This window comes from Oryx dammah, unplaced genomic scaffold (assembly GCF_014754425.2).
Source record: "Oryx dammah isolate SB20612 unplaced genomic scaffold, SCBI_Odam_1.1 HiC_scaffold_25, whole genome shotgun sequence".
In the NCBI taxonomy this organism is placed as follows: domain Eukaryota; kingdom Metazoa; phylum Chordata; class Mammalia; order Artiodactyla; family Bovidae; genus Oryx; species Oryx dammah.
The window spans coordinates 67,858,639-67,877,022 of NW_024070209.1; the positions used below are offsets into that span (position 1 = coordinate 67,858,639).

Here is an 18,384-nt window from a genome sequence, read left to right on the forward strand (position 1 = left end):
TTAAGTGTTCTGAGTGCATACATTCATACCCCCTAGATTCTTAGAGATTATTACTTTGAAAATTCCCCAGTCATTATTCTTTCTAGAAAGCCCTATCATCCCCTCTCTTGCTCATTTATCCAACAAGAACCACTTCAGGGTATCCTCCCAACACACACACACACACACGCACACACACACACACTGTGGTTCTTGGGTACGCTAGATACGGAAGGACCGAAATTTCTAACCCTTTCAAGCTGAGTGACACACACACGCACCCCTCCAGGAAGCCTTCCCTGCTGCAGCCTGGTCCTCTCTGCACATCTCAGCAGTGCTCAGGCACCCTAATTAGGTGGCATATGATCATTTATATTCCTGTCACTACTGCAGGCCACTGTTTCATCTGACATCACAAGCAAGTCTAGCTTCTTGGGCACTAAAAGGAAGCTGTAAAGTCAGGAAGCTTCTGTATTAGCTGCTGGGTTCACCTCTGGCACGATCCACTTCAGCAAGCTCTCCCTTGAGTATATCTGGTTGGCAGGACTTAAAATCACAAGGATGTAATTTTAAGGATGTGAACCTGGTTGCAAGGGAGTCTGGGAATTGTAGTTCTTCTATTTCCAACCTGTGCATTCTCTGTCTAACTCAAGGCAGACAAACACCCAGTCAATCCTCAGTGTGTATATAATCACAGAAAGAAGACAGGTCCTATGAGTATTTGCCTCCATTAGTGCAAAGTTCTTTAGCCTAAAAAGCGACATTGAAGGACTAGGGCTGGAACATTACAGCAAATGCCTCAGACACTAAAGGACTTTGTGCCAATCACCTATGCCTTCAGCTTCAGGTGACCTTGGTTCTTGAGAAAGCAGAATCTCAATCTCCTAGAAGACTTGCCTTTACACTTACTCAGTGGACTGAACTATGGAAAGAACTTAGCAGGTATTTTGGCTGTGATAGTTTAAGTAATGCTGGATGAGAAATAGCCCATGACTGTCAGTGGCTTAAAATTAAAATGACTAGAGTTTGTATCTTGCTCATGCCACCTGTCCAGTGCAGACTGGTAAGGGATTTTAGAGAGACCCAGGGACCTGGGCTCACCAAGTCTCCCGCATGCATTCCTGGCCAGGCAAGAGAAGCAGAATGTGGCAAACTGCATGCTTGTTTCTGCCCAGAAGGGTCATGTTGCTAACCACCATAAGCTGGCAGCCAAAGCCTAACTTTAAAGGGGTAGAAAGTTCGGTCCTTCCTGTGCCTAGAGGACCCAAGAACCGCAGCGTGGGGAACCCTAATTACCTCCATAGGGAGATGGGGAGAGCTGCGTCCTTACTTCCTCCCATTTCCTTCATGGCTCCAACTAGGATTACTGACATTCCCTATTACCGTCTTTTTTGTCCCTCCAAGCACTGAAAATTTCAACTTTAAAGATACTGATAAAATTTTTACTTGAAATGGCCTGTGGAAAACCAGCACAGTCCCCAGGGGCAAAATTCTCATCATGCTTTTCCTCAAATACATCAATTTTTCTGAGTCTGTCATGGTTTTGTGGGCTGGGAATGCTATGTGTTTATTTTTGTAGAAAAACCCTGTCTTCCTTGGATTAGAGAAGGGAGACAAAGGGCCCGAGAGGCAGACCCCAGGAGGTTTGGGGTTCAGCTCAAGAGCCCCACGCTCACCCTCAGCTTTCCCTGACTGCCTTCCACCCTCCCCCACTATTGGAAGCCATTTTTGACGCTCATTAGCCCCCACTTTGACTGCCCACCCTCATCCCAGCACCTGTCATAGTCCCTCATTGTATTATCGATATTTGTATAAATGTCTCACTTCCCCATCTAGGCTGTGAGCTCTCTGAGAGCTGGAACTTGATTTGATTTGATCCACCTAGAACTGTCCTCCCCTGCACAGATGGCATGTATTTAGTATTTTTGAACAGCTCAATGGATGTCTGAATCTCATCTTGGGGTCTTTTCTGCAGGAGATTCTCAGTGTCTTCTGAACAGAAAAAGGGATGGATAAAGGCATGGGTGGATGGACAAATTAGAGAGTAAGACTGAATCTGTACAGAGGCTAGTTAGCATCTCACAGGGAAAATAAGTCTGTTCCCCCAACATGGCTCTGCTAATCAGCTAACACGTAAACAAACGTCTGCTCCTGGAACAAAGGAGACCAATGGGAATGGGGTGATGCAGGGCAACCTCTCACCACTCTGCAAACTGAGGCCAGGCCCTGCTATGGCAGTAGTGTTCCCCGTACAAGACTGAGTGCTCAGGTGCCAGGGCAAGTTTTCTGGGGACGGGGCATAGGGTGTGGCTCTTCCTGTCTGAGCATTTCTGTGGTCCAGACTGAGTGTGGGGAACGGCAGGCCAGGCCGGTGGGGACTCTAGGGCTTCCTGCCGGCGAGACTGCCATGACAAGTCTCTGCCCTCCACTTTAAACGTTCTCCAGGCTGAGGCAGGAGAGTTCCCCAAGCCCCCAGAGACTGCAAGAGATCAATAGGTCCAGGCAGCAGGGGCAGAGCGACAGCCCCAGAGAAAGTGTTCCCCATCTGTCCCCTCATCTCTGGGGGGAAGGCTCAAACACCATTTCCTCTTTCTCAGGAGATGGGAGAAGTGTCAACATGGAATTCCCATGCCTGCCAGATCTCTCCAGGGTGGAGCCCTGAAGAAGGGCGGGAAGAGACTCAGGGAAAGGAAGGGCAGGAGAGTGGCACATGTGTGTGTCCAAAGGTGGGGTGAGGGGACCGACAGACACCCCTCTCCATCTAAAATAAAGACAGAAACCTCCCCTCACTCTGCTGTCCTTCCCATTCCTCTTCAGTTGAAATAAAGGCATAGAGTTGGGAATTGGTCCTCTGCTGGGCTTGGCACCTGAATTAGAGGAGGCTGGATCTCTGTACCTTGGTTTTCCTTTGGTCTTCATTTCATGATAAAGAGAAATGTGTGGATGCAGAAGAAAGCCCAGGAGTTGGGAACTATCTTCCCTCCAGAGTGGCAGGGTGGTTCCACCGGGGCAGCCTGGGTAGTCAGTGGGCCTGGAAAAGCACCAGGCCAATGGGACGCTACCTGCGGATGCTGGCTATGGGTGGCCCCGATCCTCTGCCAGAGATGCCCGAGTTAAGAACCCAACTCCTCTCCGTCAGCCTCCCACGGAATCATGCTCTATGGCCAAGCAGATACCAAAGGATAAATGTGCTATATTAACATGAATACTAATGACAAATGCACTGCAGTAGTAAGCACATAGTAGATACAGAGAATATTCTCTATGTAGTCTGAACATAGATACAAAATAACTTATACTTGTTTTTGTTTTCCATCACAGTAGGAGTATAGCGTACAAAGTGACTGTTTCAGTGGCCACAAAGCAAGCCAAGGGAGACACTGTAAGGGCGGCTGTAGGGCATCAGGAATGGTGGGGATTTGCCAGACACTGCAGAGTTGTGGTTCCTGCAGAGAACATGGCCTCAGACCTCTCGAACTGGCCTTCTCGACAGTCAGCAGGAGGTCCCACTTGAGAAGAGTTGGAGGCTGCATTTGAGCTGGGATGATTCAGGCTGCGGGGTGGGAGGCAGAGCAGAGTCAGAGGCAAACAGCACCCAACAGGCCAGCTCACATTCCTGCTGCTGCTGCTGGGCTTCTGTGAGGTTGGGAACATGGGGCGCATCGCCAGAAGGCACGGTTTGCTTCTGTGCTGTGACAGATGGTCAGACTGACGGCCCACCAAATGCTGGCTGGCCCTTCTCCCTTGCCAGCCTTCTCTGGGAGCCCGTGAGCAGTCTGCGTGCTCAGCTAACTCTTCACAGTTTGTCATTAGCCAGAAACACAGGGATCCAGTACATCATCACAGCAGAGGGCAGAGTCTGTGGCCCTAGCTCCATCACACGTGAGCTGTGTGACCTGTGAGGGTCACCTGAACTCTACTGAGTCTCAGGCTCAAATGGGAGGGGCTAACATGGACTTCCTTGGAGAGTGGTTAAGGACAACTTGGAATAAGATATATGAAGCGCCGGATGCAGCTCCTGGCACTCAGAAGGGATGGATAAATGTGTCAAGTACAAGCATCCACACAGAGGCCAGGTGGGAAAAACAGGAATCTCACAAAATCTGTGGGATAAAACCACCATTGACTGGCTACGAGAGCAACGGATGACAGGACAGTTTCTTTGCTTTCTTTCCTGCCAAGTTTTTCCCTTCTCTCTCTGGTTCCGGGATTCTTTGAAAGGAAGTGCAAGCAAGTTTAAAGCCAGGTCTGCCGAGGCAGTCAGAGCCTCAGCACGGGAAAGAAGAGGGCTCATGGCTGTGGCTACGTCTCTTCAAGTCTGGGGCCTGGTTCCCTGAGGACGCTTCCCCCTTCACTCCCCTCCCTGTGGAAGCCCCCTCCCTTCCCATCTCCTGGCCCCGGAGCAGATTTCATGTTAGCAAGTCAAAGAGGTGGGGATAAAGCATAGAAAAAAGTGGATTGTCTATTAAGTGAAAAGCCTTTTCCATCTGCTCTGGGTCCAGGAAATCTGGAGGCGGGTGGGCCATCTGTGGCCAAGTGAATGGCCTCCACGGGAGAAGGTGGGTCTCCGGGCAGTGGGACCAGGGAGGGAAAGAGGGATGGAGACTGAGGCGTGACTCCTGGGACTCTAGGTACTTCTGTGCCTCAGCCAGTTCTGAGCACTTGGAGATGTATCCTGGAAACCTGGGGATCCTTGTTCCCTCCTATCTGCAGTGCCGACTCAACATCTGTGTGTGTGTGTGTGTGTGTGTGTGTGTGTGTGTGTGTGTGAGAGAGAGAGAGAGAGAGAGATCGCCTCTCCCATCTCCTCTAACACCTGCCTGCTCTGGACCTCCCCGCCTCCCATCACTCGGTGGTCTTCCTTTTGGAGGGCGGTACAAGGTGCGCAGGCAGCTCGTTGGGCAGCTCATGCCCCTCCAGCTTGACCTTGATGAGGTGGTTGGCCAGTGCAAACTCCTCATCATCCAGCATGCCATCCTTGTCGATGTCGGCCAGCTTCCAGATCTTGCCCAGCACGCTATTGGGCAGCTTGGAGCGCACCATTTCCTTCTTGGCATTGGCACCTGTGATCTTGCCATCCACCGGTGACAGGGTGTAGAAGATCTCATCGTACATGGGCTTGTCCCTGGCCACCACCCACTCGGCATCATCGATGCCCTCCCCGGCCCCCTCCCCGTAGCCATGCCCGAAGGGGCCGTGGAGGGTGCCCTCGAATGCTCCGCCCTTCACTATCTGGGCGGGCCGCTGGGTCTCCTCCTGGCGCACCAGCACCATGAGCTGGGCAATGTCATGAGCCAGCATGTCATCCACCACCTCCAGCAGCTTGCTCTTCAGGGGCTGGAATTTGCTAAAGTCCTGGGCTTGTAGCTGGTCCTGGGAAGAGAGAGAGAAAAAGGGTGAGGACAGAAGACAGTGGGCCCAGAAAAGATATGAGAGAAAGAGACAAAAGATACATTGACTCTTGGTGGATTTTTCAGGAGAGAGGCTAATTGCAGGGGTTGGAGAAGAAAGAGATTTAACAAATGGTTTGATCTGCTAGGGGCTTTCCTGATAGCTCAGTTGGAAAAGAATCTGCCTGCAATGCAGGAGACCCCAGTTTGATTCCTGGGTTGGGAGGATCCGCTGGAGAAGGGATAGGCTACCCACTCCAGTATTCTTGGGCTTCCCTGGTGGCTCAGTTGATAAAGAATCTGCCTGCAATTGAAGACCTGGGTTCGATCCCTGGGTTGGGAAGATCCCCTGGAGAAGGGAAAGGCTACCAACTCCAGTATTCTGGCCTGGAGAATTCCATGGACTGTACAGTCCACGGGGTTGCAAAGAGTCGGACACGACTGAGCAACTTTCACTTTCAGTTCACTTTGATCTGTTTGGGTTCCTTTAGTGTTCTAGGAAGCAAATAGAGTCAGGCCTCCGTATGTGAGGACTCTGCTTTTGTGGCTACTACATCATTTTCTATTATCATGAACTTGAGCATCCATGGATTTTGGCATTTGTGGAGGTTCCTGGAACACTGCCATGTGCATACCAAGGGACAACAGGCGTTAAATTTCTAAGTTCCTTTTGGCTACTGATTGAACAGTGAGTGGCTCTTGAGTGCCCCATCCCTTAGACTGAGTCGTGTGGGTCTCTACTTCAACAATGGTTACACTTGAAAACACACTCCACTACATGAGCTCATTCTCTTCCTCATGACCTTCCGAGAGTGGGAAATCACATTCTATCACCATTCAGGAAGGAAAAAGGGAGGTACAGGCAACGAGAAATAAATCACAGCAGAAGCCAAAGGTCATTCCCAAGCCAGTGGTTCTTAATCAGGATGCCTGAGGGATTATCTGGAGAAATTTTTCAATGATCAGCTTCTCCCTGAGGGTTCTGACTCAGGAGGCAGGAGCAGGTAGGCGGGTTTTATAAAAGCTCCCCTCCTTGCCTTCCCATGACCACCACACTATGTGGTAAAAGAAATGTGTTCTGCCTTGCATGTCTTTGCCATTTTTAAAGGTCCCAGGTCTCAAATATCCCCAGATTGGCTGCTGTAATGACAAGATGAGAGCTTCCAGCTCCCACCCTGGCTCTGGCCACAGCAATCTTGGGACACTGGGAGAGAGGCCAGTTTATAGGGGACAGGCTCAGGACAAGCATACTACAGAAGAATTTAGAAAATACCCATGGCTATATTTCAACACTAAGTGTGAGCCTGGGCATCCTCACCTCCATTCCAGGGTGGGGCTGGGAGGGATGTGGAGGGTGGAGCAGACAAGCCCTTTCTCCTGCCCTTGGGCACAACCTCCCTGGTCCCTGCCTCTCCCAGCCTGTCCACGTCGAGGTGTGTTTTGTGGGCTCCCAACTAGGGGTCCCAGTGTCTTCCAGGGGTCAAAATGAGTACTCCCATCAGCCTACACATATGTCCCCACAGTACAGTTATTTACATACTGAACCAGCATCCCTAACAGAACCTGACATCAGGTGGGCAAACAACTGAGAAGGTGAAACCATCTGTGTTGCAAAAGAATTCCTCACATTAAAAACTCATATGATCCCTTTCAAATGTCATCTTCCCCAAAATTTGCTTACAGATCATGAAATTCTTAACAGAAAGAGAAACTGAAAGTTGAAGCCCAAATTATGTGAAAACAATTCTGAAACAAGTGACTGGCTCGATGTGGATAGTTATAGGAACGAATGGATGCATGAAGAAATGCACACTCTGGACGTCTCTGTTTTTCTTTTACTAGATAGGAAAGAAAAATGCATATGTTTGGGACTACACTGATGTTCTGAAACCCTCTGAGCAACAAGAGCAAAAACAATATTACTACTACATCTGCTTATTTTTCCTAATCCCCTAATTCTTGAAAACTTTTCCTTTTTAAATAATTACAGAATCATGGAAAGTTGCAAAAATCATGCAGAGGTAGGTTCCTTGTGGTCATCTCCCTGCCTCCTCTGCTGGTGAAATCTCACCTAACTTGCTACTGCATTTAAACAGCATAGTCTGTGCCAGGCCATGCTAACTGCCTTACAAACATTAATCTGATTTCTGCTCACAATATCCATATAAGGTGGTGCTTTTGTAGCCTCAACATGTAGACAAGAGACAGAAGGTTAGAGAGGATCCAGTTAGCAGGGTGTGGTAGGTTTTTGCTTAGACCTTGGACAGCTTCTGGGGTTTCTATTTGCAGCCTATGTAAACATTACTAAAACCACAGGCAGATTAATTACATTTGTAAACCTCAGTTTGCTCACCTGTGAAAGGGGGATGAAATGCCTCCCCCAGAGGGTTGTTTTGGGGGACATAAGAAACTATGTGTGACTGACCCTGGCCCAAGAGAGGCGCCCATGGTGCAACCCAAAGATGACAAACTCCTGTGCAGACTTCTGCTTCTCGGCGGCGTATGTTCAAATCACTGCCAAGGCAGATCTCAGCAGTAAACTTAAGCAATGAAGGGCCAAGAGAATGTTTGTCAGGTGACTTGTCCTATTTCACATGATGTGGTGGGGATTCCAAACCAGTGGTGACCAGGACAGGAGAAGGTCATAAGCTGGAAGTATCAGAGCCCCATCTAACACCACTGCCCACCGCGAGCACCAGGGCTCCATGTTTCTCCCAGGGTCCAGGTCTGGCACCTGTTGGGCCAGTGTCAGCCCAGCAGGAAGGGCATGCCCAGTGCTACCTGCCTGCCTGTTGATTCTGGGCTGTTTCCCCAGAACATCCTAGGGTGGTCTACTCCAAGTTTGAGATGCTCAGCCAGCTCGTCCCTTTCCTGGAGCCCCCAGAGCCTGGTTACCTGCATCCTCTTCAGGTTGGGGAAGTCCCCAGGTGAGATCTGGTGCTCCCGCTCGATCTGGGCATAAATCTCAGCCAGATTGTTCACCAGCTCCTTCTTCTTGTTGTCCTTTCCGAACATGGAGGGCATTTCCTTCTTCAGAGAGCTGATGATGTAGGCGTGAACCTGAATGGCAGGGGCAAGGAGAAGCCTTCAGATCAAGACCTCTAGTTCTTTCCTTTACCATCAAGATCAAGTTCTTTCCTTCCCTCCAGGGCACCTCTCACCCTGTCTTTTCCTACAAACTCTTCCTCCTGCTCCTACTTCTGAAATAATTTATCTCCATCCTCTTTCTCTTCCATTGCTTACAGCACTGAGCTGTTTCACTAGATCTTGGGGGAACGGGAGCTAGTGAGGAGGTTAAGGTCAAGACTAATAGGGATGGTAATTCTGGTGATGATGTTAATGCGGAAGACAGTAACAACAGCTGACACGAACAAAGCACTTGTGAGGATGCCAGGCACTGTGATGAGGGCTTTTCCATCTTTATTCTATGTTATCTTCTTACCCTTTCATTGCACAGATGTGGGAGCAGGCACAGAGCAACTAGGGGCCTTGCTGAGGTTGGGATCACACTGTAAACTATGGAGTTGACTCCGATCTGGCCATCTGACGCCAGGGCATGTCATCGTAACCACCACACTACCCTGCCCCACCCCGTCCGAGTGGGCATGTCTGATGCTCACAAGGCAGTGACTCCCGGACATCCTCACATGGCCAGACAATAGCTCAGGGCTGCAGGCAGTAGCCCTCTCCCCTTGCAGCTGACCTCATCCCCAGACCACCAGCCCCCCCCATGCTGTCCCTCTCCTAGAGGCAGCCTCACCTTGGCCAGCCTGGCTCTCTTGATGAGGTCATTCAGCTTGCGCAGGGCAGCATTTCGGGGCAGACTCTGGATGTCTCTGAACAGGTCCTGCTCCTCGGCCTCAAAGAGCTTCCGGTTGTCCGGGATGAGAAGCGGGTGGGACCAGAAGGAGCCGATGTACACCCGGATCACCTCGGGCGTGTTGACGATCTTCCCCAGGGACCACATGAGGGCCCCATACACCCGCATCAGCTGCTGCGTCTCGATCTGGTCGGCCTTGTTCAGCACCACTCGCATCTTGTCCTCGTGGTTCTTGAGGGCTTTGATGACTTCCGAGAACTCATCGGAGATGTCCAGCTTGTGGGCGTCAAAGAGCAGGATGATGCGGTCCACCCGCTCGGCGAACCACTCGAGGACGGCAGCGAAGTCGTACCCTGTGGCAGAGCAGAGTCAGGGGGTGGGGCCTTTGGGGTGAAGGGTAGGGATTTGGGGTGAGGCAGCGGTGCAGTGGAAATAACATGGTCTCGGGAGTCAGATCTGGGTTCAACTCTGGCTCCTCCATCATTTCACTATTTGGCCTTGAAACTTTGGCCCAGTTACCGACTGTCTCTGAGTCAGTTTCTCCATCTATAAATGGGCATACGAATAGTATCTAGTTAATAGATTTTTAAGGACCAGAGATGCTCAGCTCACCTAGCAGCTAGAGAGGAAGCAGCTTCACCTCTCAGTCTCCTCTTCCATATAAAGGGCAATAGATGGGGATGTGAGGCTCAGAGAGGTAAAGTGACTTGCTCGAGGGCATACAGCCCAGGAGCAGCAGCGCTGGGACAAAGATGGAAGTGTTGGGCCCTCTGTCGCTCCCCACTGCCACACCACTGGCAGGGCGGTAGGAGCCCTTCCTTAAGTTCTGGGTAGGCTCAAAGACCCTGGCTCCCAACACCACACCACAGGGTTTTACAGGCAGAGACCTTGGGGTCCCAGAGCTCTTTGCCACCATTGAGTGGGAGACTGAGCCAAAAGGAAAAAGCCAGCAGTTCCCGCCCTGCCTCACAGAGGAAGATTAGAGACCAGGGAGAGTCATTCGGCAACTGCCTTGCAACCGAGTAAGAGGCAAGCAGCTCTGCTCGCCTGTAACAAGGTCCTCAGCGTGAGTTCAGCAGAATCCCCTGGAGAGACTGTTAGAGCCTCAGACTTCGATTCAGTTCACATCACGACCTCAATTCACCCCCACACCACCCTCTGAGGCAGGCACAGTCCCACTTTTCAGAGGAGAGACTCAGAGATGAGGAGAGAGTCAATTGCTGGTGTATGTGTATGTGTGTGTGTGCTGGGGAGGGGGTGTTCAGGACTAGACCTGGCTATGGGGCCCTGGGCACCCTACACAGTCCTGCAGGCAGTGGGTCCTGCACCTTTGAGCCCCCTGCCTCCCTCTCCCCTCCTTGTGCCCAGGCTGGATTCACAGTTCCACTGAGCCCCAAGGTCCGTGCCCGCCTGCTCCAGGGGGGCCTGCAGTCTGCACCCACTCCCTCCCCCATCCCTTCCAAGGGCTGGCTCTGGCTATATTTAATCTTCTTCAGCACAGCCAGGTGGAGGGCGGCTCTCACTTCACCTCCAGAAGGCAGCCCCTCAGAGTCATAGGCAGGAAGTGGGGCAGAGGTCTCAGAAAATCAAGGCAAGCTGACTTCCGGGCCCCAGTGCCCCAAGAACCTGGAAAATAGGTCACAACCTTGCTGCTGCAGTGCCTGGAACCAGCAAGCTTGCCCTCTGCTGTGGCTGGGGAGGGCAGTGGGGCTCAGCGGCCTCTGCCCTTCTGCTGAGGCCTGCTCCCAAATCTAGCCAGATGAGGTTTTGGCTGTGGTGGTGCCGGCTATGGGGAGGGCAGCTGTGAAGAGCAGGCTGCCTCTTCCCTATGTCCCTCCCTCCTGTGAGGCAGATTTCAGCCCTCACTGCTCAGCATACCTCATGTGGCCGCTGGTGGCAACTGCTGGACACTTGATGACATGGCTCAAAGCAAGCCGCTGAGCCTGCCCAGGGCTCAGGACCAGAATGCAGGTCTTCTGGCTCTAAGCCCAGCTCTCTAGCCACCCCTCCACGGGCTAGGGAGATCGAAGGGGCCAGCGAAGCTACAGAGAAGAGGCTCCTGGCCTCTGAGCCCTCGCCAGTCCACAATGATGGTAGCCTTGCACAAGGAGGCTCTGCTGCAAAGACCTGGAGGGAGTGGGGCAAATCTCAGAAGCCTGACCGGACCCCGCGTGGGGAGGGGCAAGGGAGGGATGACCCCAGTCAGTGCTGCCGGAACAGGGCCGTGCCTGTCCCTATGGCTGGGTCAGGTGCCCCTCAGGCAGGTGCCGGCCTCTTGGCTGACCCAGGGAACCATCAGGATGCATTGTCCCCCTGCTGCATTGGGAGCTGGTGGGGCAGGGCCTGCTCATCCTCCTCTGCTTCCCTGTGCTCAGCATGGTCCCCTGCACACAGTAGGTGCTCTATCAGCATGTGCTGCTCAGAACTGCAATGTGAGACCTGGTCTGCCTTTTACATCCCAGGGACAGTGAATAAGCCATCCCTGGGCCTCAGTTTCCTGGTCTCTGAATTGGAACCTGAAGGAAAGCTACAAAATAGCCTGGAGTTAAAACTCCCTCCAGATCCTCCTCACCATTCTATACAGAATAAAGAACTTTCTCCCCTGAAGAAAGGAATGGACATTAAGATTGATTACGTTCAGTTCCCAGCTACCCCCCCCAGTCTCTGGCCGGTCTCAGGAATTCCTCGCGCCAGTTGCTGAAAGCTAACTAATCAAAAATAATCATGAGGAAAAACAGACCCCTCAAAACGATGTATCTCTGCATCTATGTTTTCTTTATATACCTACTCTCTTCTTGACTTAGCACAGCAGCTCACTAATCTGACTGCTACCCCGCTCGCCTCATTAAAGGTGATCTGTTCCTATCAAAGTGCTGGTCTCCTTTTTCCAAACCTTGCCTTCTCTAGTTCCTTTACCTTACAGAACCCACCACACCCTGCCAGAGGCTGGCTGTGAGGATCCAATCAACAACGAGGACGCAGATGAGACTGCCTGTGACCCTGGCTGCTCCTATGGCTCTGCCCCGCTATTCGGAGCTTCTTTCAAGCCTGAGTTCCCATGACTTGGGTGTGCTCTGAAGGGGTCATCTGAGGCGCACTAGTCTGGACACGCCCACCTCTAGTTTCTGCTCAGCTATCAACTTGCTGTGTGTCTTGGGGCAAGAAGCCTTCCTTCTCTGGTCCTTGGTCTCTTTGCTTGTTAATCCGGGGGAAGGAAGGCTGGGGGTTGCTGTCTTAGATGTCCTGGGTGCCCATATGAAGGCTGCTCCTGCCTGAGGGCAGGCAGATGGCTTCTGGGAACCCTTTCTAGGATTTCAGGCACACGGAGGCCTCCTCTTCATCCTTCCACTTTTGCAAATTCTGCTTGCTCTGGCAGGGCTGGCTATCAAATTACCAGCAGGGGGATGCTGAGAAAGCTTCCTCCCCAGGTGTGGCTGCGAGGAAATGAGAGTCAAGCAATGACTCTGCGGGCTCTCTCTGAAGCTCAGCCTCCCTGATCCTGGCTATAGAGCCTCACAGGCTCCAGGCTGGGTATCTAATCGATTTTGTAGACTGAGATTATACAGATCCAGGAATGGGAGCATCAGAAAAGCACGGGGTAGACCTATTCAGGAAAGGGGAATGGGCTGCTCTCCCATTTAGTTTCTGCGTGGATTTAGGCAAGTCTGAACCTCAGGTTTTCGGCTGTAAAATGGGGGTAAAAATGACTGACTGGTGGGGGATTAATGGTAGAACCATGGTTACAAGAGAGCCATGGGGAGGGCCCAGACTCAGTCTCGAGGCTCTGCTGCGACATCTGGGGTGATGAGCCCCCTTTCCCTTGCTGGTTCTGGGAACGGCTCAGAGCCCCACAACAGAGCTCTCAAGTCCTTGCAGTAGCTAAGGGTCCATGAAATGTGGACTGGTGGGTGGTGGGAGATTCAGGCTCTGGAAGACTGATGGTGAAGCTGGCCGTCAGGTAGCAAGTCTGCCTCCTCTGGGAGAGTGGGTGAGCAGGCCCCTGGAGCATGCAGGCCCGCCCCCCACCCCAGGCTCCAGGGCACTGGAAGGAAAGCATTTCTAAGTAATTCCAGGCAGGAGGAAATCAATGAGACAAACAACAATAAGTGCAGCAACTCCTTAGTCATCAACCAGCTTCCTTCACAGCCTGAGAGGCAGAGCAAGGGTGCTGACAAGGCAGCACATTTCTTGGTATTTTCAGCCACACAGTCTCATTTGACTCTCATAACTCTCCATGTGCCAGGAGGTAAACAGGCAGACACATCTAACAGGGAAGGGAGAGGGAACAGAGAGGTGAAGGGGCTCGCCCCAGCTCACATAGCCAGGTGGTGTTAAACTTGGGGCTAGGACCCAGATCCTTACTCCCCTCTGTGTTTTCTCGGCTCAGAGCCCCGCAAGGCTGGAGCTCCGGGCGCTGAGCTTATTTGAGGTGGGTACATAAAAGGTCCTGTTCCAGAATCTGTCAAGATTTAAAGACATCTTAGAGAAAGAGAAATAATTAGAAGGTATCAGTTTGCAAAGTGTGGGACCAGTTAAGATGACAAAGGCCACATTACATGCCTCCCAGAAGTCACCTTGAAAAGCAGCCCAACAGCCTTGTCCCAGGCCTCCCAGGTGGCCACATGGTGTCTGTGCACCCTTTGGAAGGGACTCGGGACTCTGCTACTCCGCCCTGGCATGTGACAATCCTACAGGTGTGTATGTACAGAATGTGGTCTGGGGGCCTGGAGGCCCCTACGTGAGGGCGCCAGGAACAGGCCAGGGACGGGAGACTGTGAGGATCGGCCCTGACCCTCTGGGGTCCCCAGGGGAAAGTTGCAGAGGAGAGCGTGCCCCCTGGTCCCCAGATGAGAGCATGCCCCATTCCTCTTCTCTGAGCTCCTCGTGGGCAGGCAGGCCATGCTAATGTGCTGAAAAGCTACTGGACAGGGAAGCAGGAGACCAGAGTTCCCATCCCGGCTGTGTGACCTGGGCAAGTGTTTTCCTGCTCTGGCCCTGCTGAGCTCACCTGCACAGGATAGGGTCCGCTGGAGTGATGTGTGCAGTGCACCGTGGGGTTGCTTTTCTAAGGTGGAGCCTGTGGGGGTTTCTAGCTGGGAGGTGGACAGGAAATGTGGTTCCCAAGTGTGAGGACACTCAGGCTTCCGGAGCCTTCCTCTTCTGCTGCATCCTCGCTTCTTCCCAGCAATGAGTCCCGGGCTGGACACATCCTGTCACTTCCAGCAACTGCCTCCCTGCCCCTCTCCCGCCCACCCCAAAGCATCTGCATCCAGAGACAAGTGAGGGCCAGGACTTCCTGGGTTCAGGTTCCCGGACATCCCTGCTTCCGGCTCTCCCACAAGGCACACAAGACACCCCCAGATCTGGGCAGAGGGGCCACACCCTGACCAGGGACCACACTTGGCCCAGCTCGGGCCTGGCGCCTGAGTGCTCCACCTGTGAAGGCTGAGGCCTGGGCGGGGCCTCTGGGAGAAGTGGCCCACCAGGCCTCGGCCCAGAAGAGGCTCAGTGTAAATGTGATGACGATGCCCTGTTTCCCTGGTGAGACACAGCCTTGAACCTGGCATGAGGCTCAGTGAGTGGAACATGGCACCACCTCAGTCTGGTGCGCGCCTGCTGGGCTATCCATGGACTATCCTGGCCCTGGGCTGCAGGAAGGCAAGAAGCACCAGATCTGTACTGTGGCCAAACCCAGAGTTCTGAGAGCCCAGGCGAAAGGCCACAGAAGAGTGTTTGGTTCTGTGCACATACCTGTGTGTGTGTATGGGGGGTGTGTGGAGGGAGGTGTGATGTATATAGATAGAGGGTTATATGTATATAGGTAAACACTGAACTACCTAACTATATGGCTGATTGTGAAGGATGAGGGGGGGAGGTCTTCACACTAGAAACTTTCCTTATCTGGGGTGCCCCTGATATCTGAGGGTAGCCAATCCCCACCCTCTATTTTCCTGGTCTCTGTGGAGTGCTGAAGTCAGCCCTGCCCCAGGCTGATGATGCAGGACTGGCAGCTCAGCTCTCAGCTCTTGTTTTTATCCCAGCTACTTTGCCAGCAGCTGCATTTATAATCTAGGCTCAGGAGGGCAGAGATCAAATAGGTCTGCAGAGACACACACTGGGCTATCACTTCTCCCAGAAGTGGGGTGAGACCTGGTAGCAGTTGGCATGGGGTGGGAAGGGGATAGGAAGGGCAAGCAGGAAAACTGAGCCCCCAGTTTACTGTAGAGAAGCCATTGAGGTCCAAAGATAAAGTCAGGAGAAAGAGGACTAGGAAAAGAACAGAATGTAACAGAAGCTGAGGAAGGCAGGGCTGCCATGTACAGCTGCACAGGCAGTGCACTGCACAACTGCAAGGAAGGCCATTGTATTGATAGATTGTCCTGGTGCTGCCCTATTGATAGGGAGGCCCTGGGTGTCAGATAAAGACGAAAGAAGGGAGCTCACTGTGATCCAGTTCCAGAGCTGATGTTCAAGTTTCCATTACTGTCTGTGGACATCATGAGGTCAAGTGATGGGTATCATTACCCTTTGTTACTCACAGGGACATTAAGACTCAGGGAAAATGTGACCTACTGAGACCCACAGGTTCTAAAACCCAATGCTCTAAACTCCCAGTCCAGTGCCCTTGGAAACCCAAAGGCTGGAATCCTCTCTGGACCCCCGGTCAGGCTGTACTTGTAGGAACCCAATGCTTGGGGAGTTCAGGGGGAGAATTTTGTCGAGGAGACACAGGCTATCTGTGTAAATCCCCTTTAGGTCTAAACTCATGATGAGCCTAGAGGAAGACTTAAGGGGTGATGGTAGGGACTGGTCAGGAGGAAGGGAATAATTAGGGAAACAAATAGAAGCAAGGCAGCTGTCCAAGCTACTCCCTGCACCCCACTATGGGGCCCTGAACAGAGTGCTTCCAAAGGGCAGGTAGACCAGAGGGAGGGGGTGAGATGTCCCTCCCCTCCAGGCCATCGGTTCTATGTCCACCTCTCTCCTGCACCACCATACATGCACCTCACCCCAGGCATGTGTGGGAGGAAGGTGGGTCGTCACCGAAGGTCGCCCAGAGAACTCTTGCCTGTGCAAAGCCTTCCCTTCCCAGAAGCTGCCTTCAGAGTGCTGGTTTGGCTCCTGCCCAGCTCCAAGCTCCAGGACTGGGGTGGGCATGGCTTCATCAGCTTTTCTTACCAGAAATACAGCATCAGCACAGAAACGGTAGGGGGCCGTCTGGGGCACACAGCCTGGTGTGGCTGGAGAGGCTGGGGGAGCATGGTCATGAGCTGTAGCTTTAAGACTTTTGCAGTATCCATCTAGTATTTTAGAGCTAGGAAAAACCCAATGCTGCTGGTGGTGGTGATGACTGGTAAGAACTCATTTTTACCAGGCACTTGCTATGAGCCAGACAGGAGGTTTTTCACTTGTGTTATTTCTTTTAATTCTCAAACAACCCTAGAAGGTAGATAGACTTATGTCCTCTACTCTACAGATGAGGCGGCTGAAGGAAAGAAACCCTCCAGGTCACCCTGCCAGGAAGTGTTAGAGGAAGGCTCAGAATGCCGGTGGTCTGGCTCTTGAGTTCAGGCTCCTGACACCCCATTCCAGGGACCTCCCTCAATGAGCAGTCACCCACATCTGCTGGAATGAGCATTTTCAAGTACCTAGCTCCTTGCTCTCACACCCCAAAGCACACTGTCATCCTCACGCTGTTGCTGAAGTCCTCTGCCCGCACTTGCCTCCCTGCAGAGCTGCCAGCTCCCGGGACAGGGACAGCAGGACCTTTAGAACAAGCCAGTGTTTGGCCCAGGAAGAAACCCAAAGAGATGAGTAAGGCAGACACTGATATGTCCATTTCACAGATGAGAAGCCTGAGGCCAGCTGCTCCTGAGTGACAATGGACTTGAGCTCTGGTGCTAGCCCCTGCCTAGGACCACCCCACATAGCACAGGAGGCAGCACTGACTCATCAGGAGACAGCAAGGCCCCAGGACCCTCTATCCTGGTATAGAAGCCAGAGAACATTCTGGAAAGAACCTAACACAGAGCCAGGGCCAAGCCTACCAGGTGCCTTGCTTACCTCTGCTGATCCTCTGCTTCTCTCCAGAGAGGATGCCTGGTGTGTCGATGACGCTGATGCTCTCCAGCACGGGGTTGGGCAGCTGGGCACACACAAACCTGCACAGGTGGGAAGAGACCCGTGGTGAGCCACCATTCTGCCCTTGCCTCTCAGGCACCCTCCTTTTGGCCCCATACCAACCTCTCCTGCCCTGGGCAGAGGTTCTAATGCAGACTCCCAGCCCAAGTTAGACCAACTCCCATAGTGGACCTAGGATCTGTACTTGGAGGAAGCTCTCGGGGGCATCCTAAGGCAGCTGTAGGACTATGTCTGTGAGCCCCTGCTGGCAGTGACACCAGGATGTCCAGCGCTCGAACCCTGCCCCACCAGGAGCACAGTCTGGTAGAATAGTGGAGGTGTGCACAAGGATATAGGTACCATGGGACCAGCACCCCCAAAGAGGTCAAGTGAAGGACTCAGGAGATCCAAGGTGGAAGGAAGGCTTCCTGGAGGAGGAGACACTACAACTGGACTTGAAGAATGGGCCACACCACGCAGGAATGCTTATGTGGGCTTTTACGAGGCTGTCCAAATACCAAATGTTGCTATTAGCATAGTGTGCATGCACACTAAGTCGCTTCAGTCACGTCCGACTCTGTGTGGCGCTATGGACTGTAGTCTGCCAGGTTCCTCTCTCCATGGGATTTCCCAGGCAAGAATACTGGGGTAGCTTGCCATTTCCTTCTCAAGCCTTAAGCAAGGAAACATTTCCAGCATTACATACCAAAGTCTCCAAATATAAACTGGTAAACCTAAGCTGGATCCTTCTTACTTCAAGCCTTCTCTCTTAAATGCCTTTTTTGGTGGAAGCCAACAAGGTGTCTGACCATCACAGTTCCAGAAGGGAGCCTCTGCTCTCCAGTGAGGTGGCTGCAGAAATGCAGGTCAGGTGAGGAGGCCAGGGATGCATGGGAAAGAGTCCAGGAAGCCACACAGGGGAGACAGAACCTGAAGTAAGACCTCAAAAGTTGACCAGCTTTGCTGGGAGGACAGGGGTGCAGGCAGGAAGCCAGGGTGTGTGTGTGTGTGTGAGTGTGTGTGTGTATGTGTGTGTGTGTGTGTGTGTGTGTGTGTGTGTGTGTGTGTGTGTGT

The 18,384-nt window shown here is 52.4% G+C and overlaps 1 protein-coding gene across 1 annotated transcript in view; it reads right to left on the bottom strand.

Annotated features, from left to right (window-relative positions):
• Positions 1–3,152: 3,152 nt before the first annotated feature.
• EHD3 (EH domain containing 3) overlaps positions 3,153–18,384 on the bottom strand; it is a 34,635-nt gene continuing 19,403 nt past the window's right edge. The window contains exons 3-6 of the mRNA XM_040224141.1: positions 17,254–17,351; positions 9,130–9,542; positions 8,265–8,429; positions 3,153–5,352 (exon numbers count right to left, since the gene is read on the bottom strand). Coding sequence (XP_040080075.1) covers positions 4,825–5,352; positions 8,265–8,429; positions 9,130–9,542; positions 17,254–17,351 — 1,204 coding nt within the window. The 3' untranslated portion in view covers positions 3,153–4,824. The remainder of the gene's footprint in view (positions 5,353–8,264; positions 8,430–9,129; positions 9,543–17,253; positions 17,352–18,384) is intronic.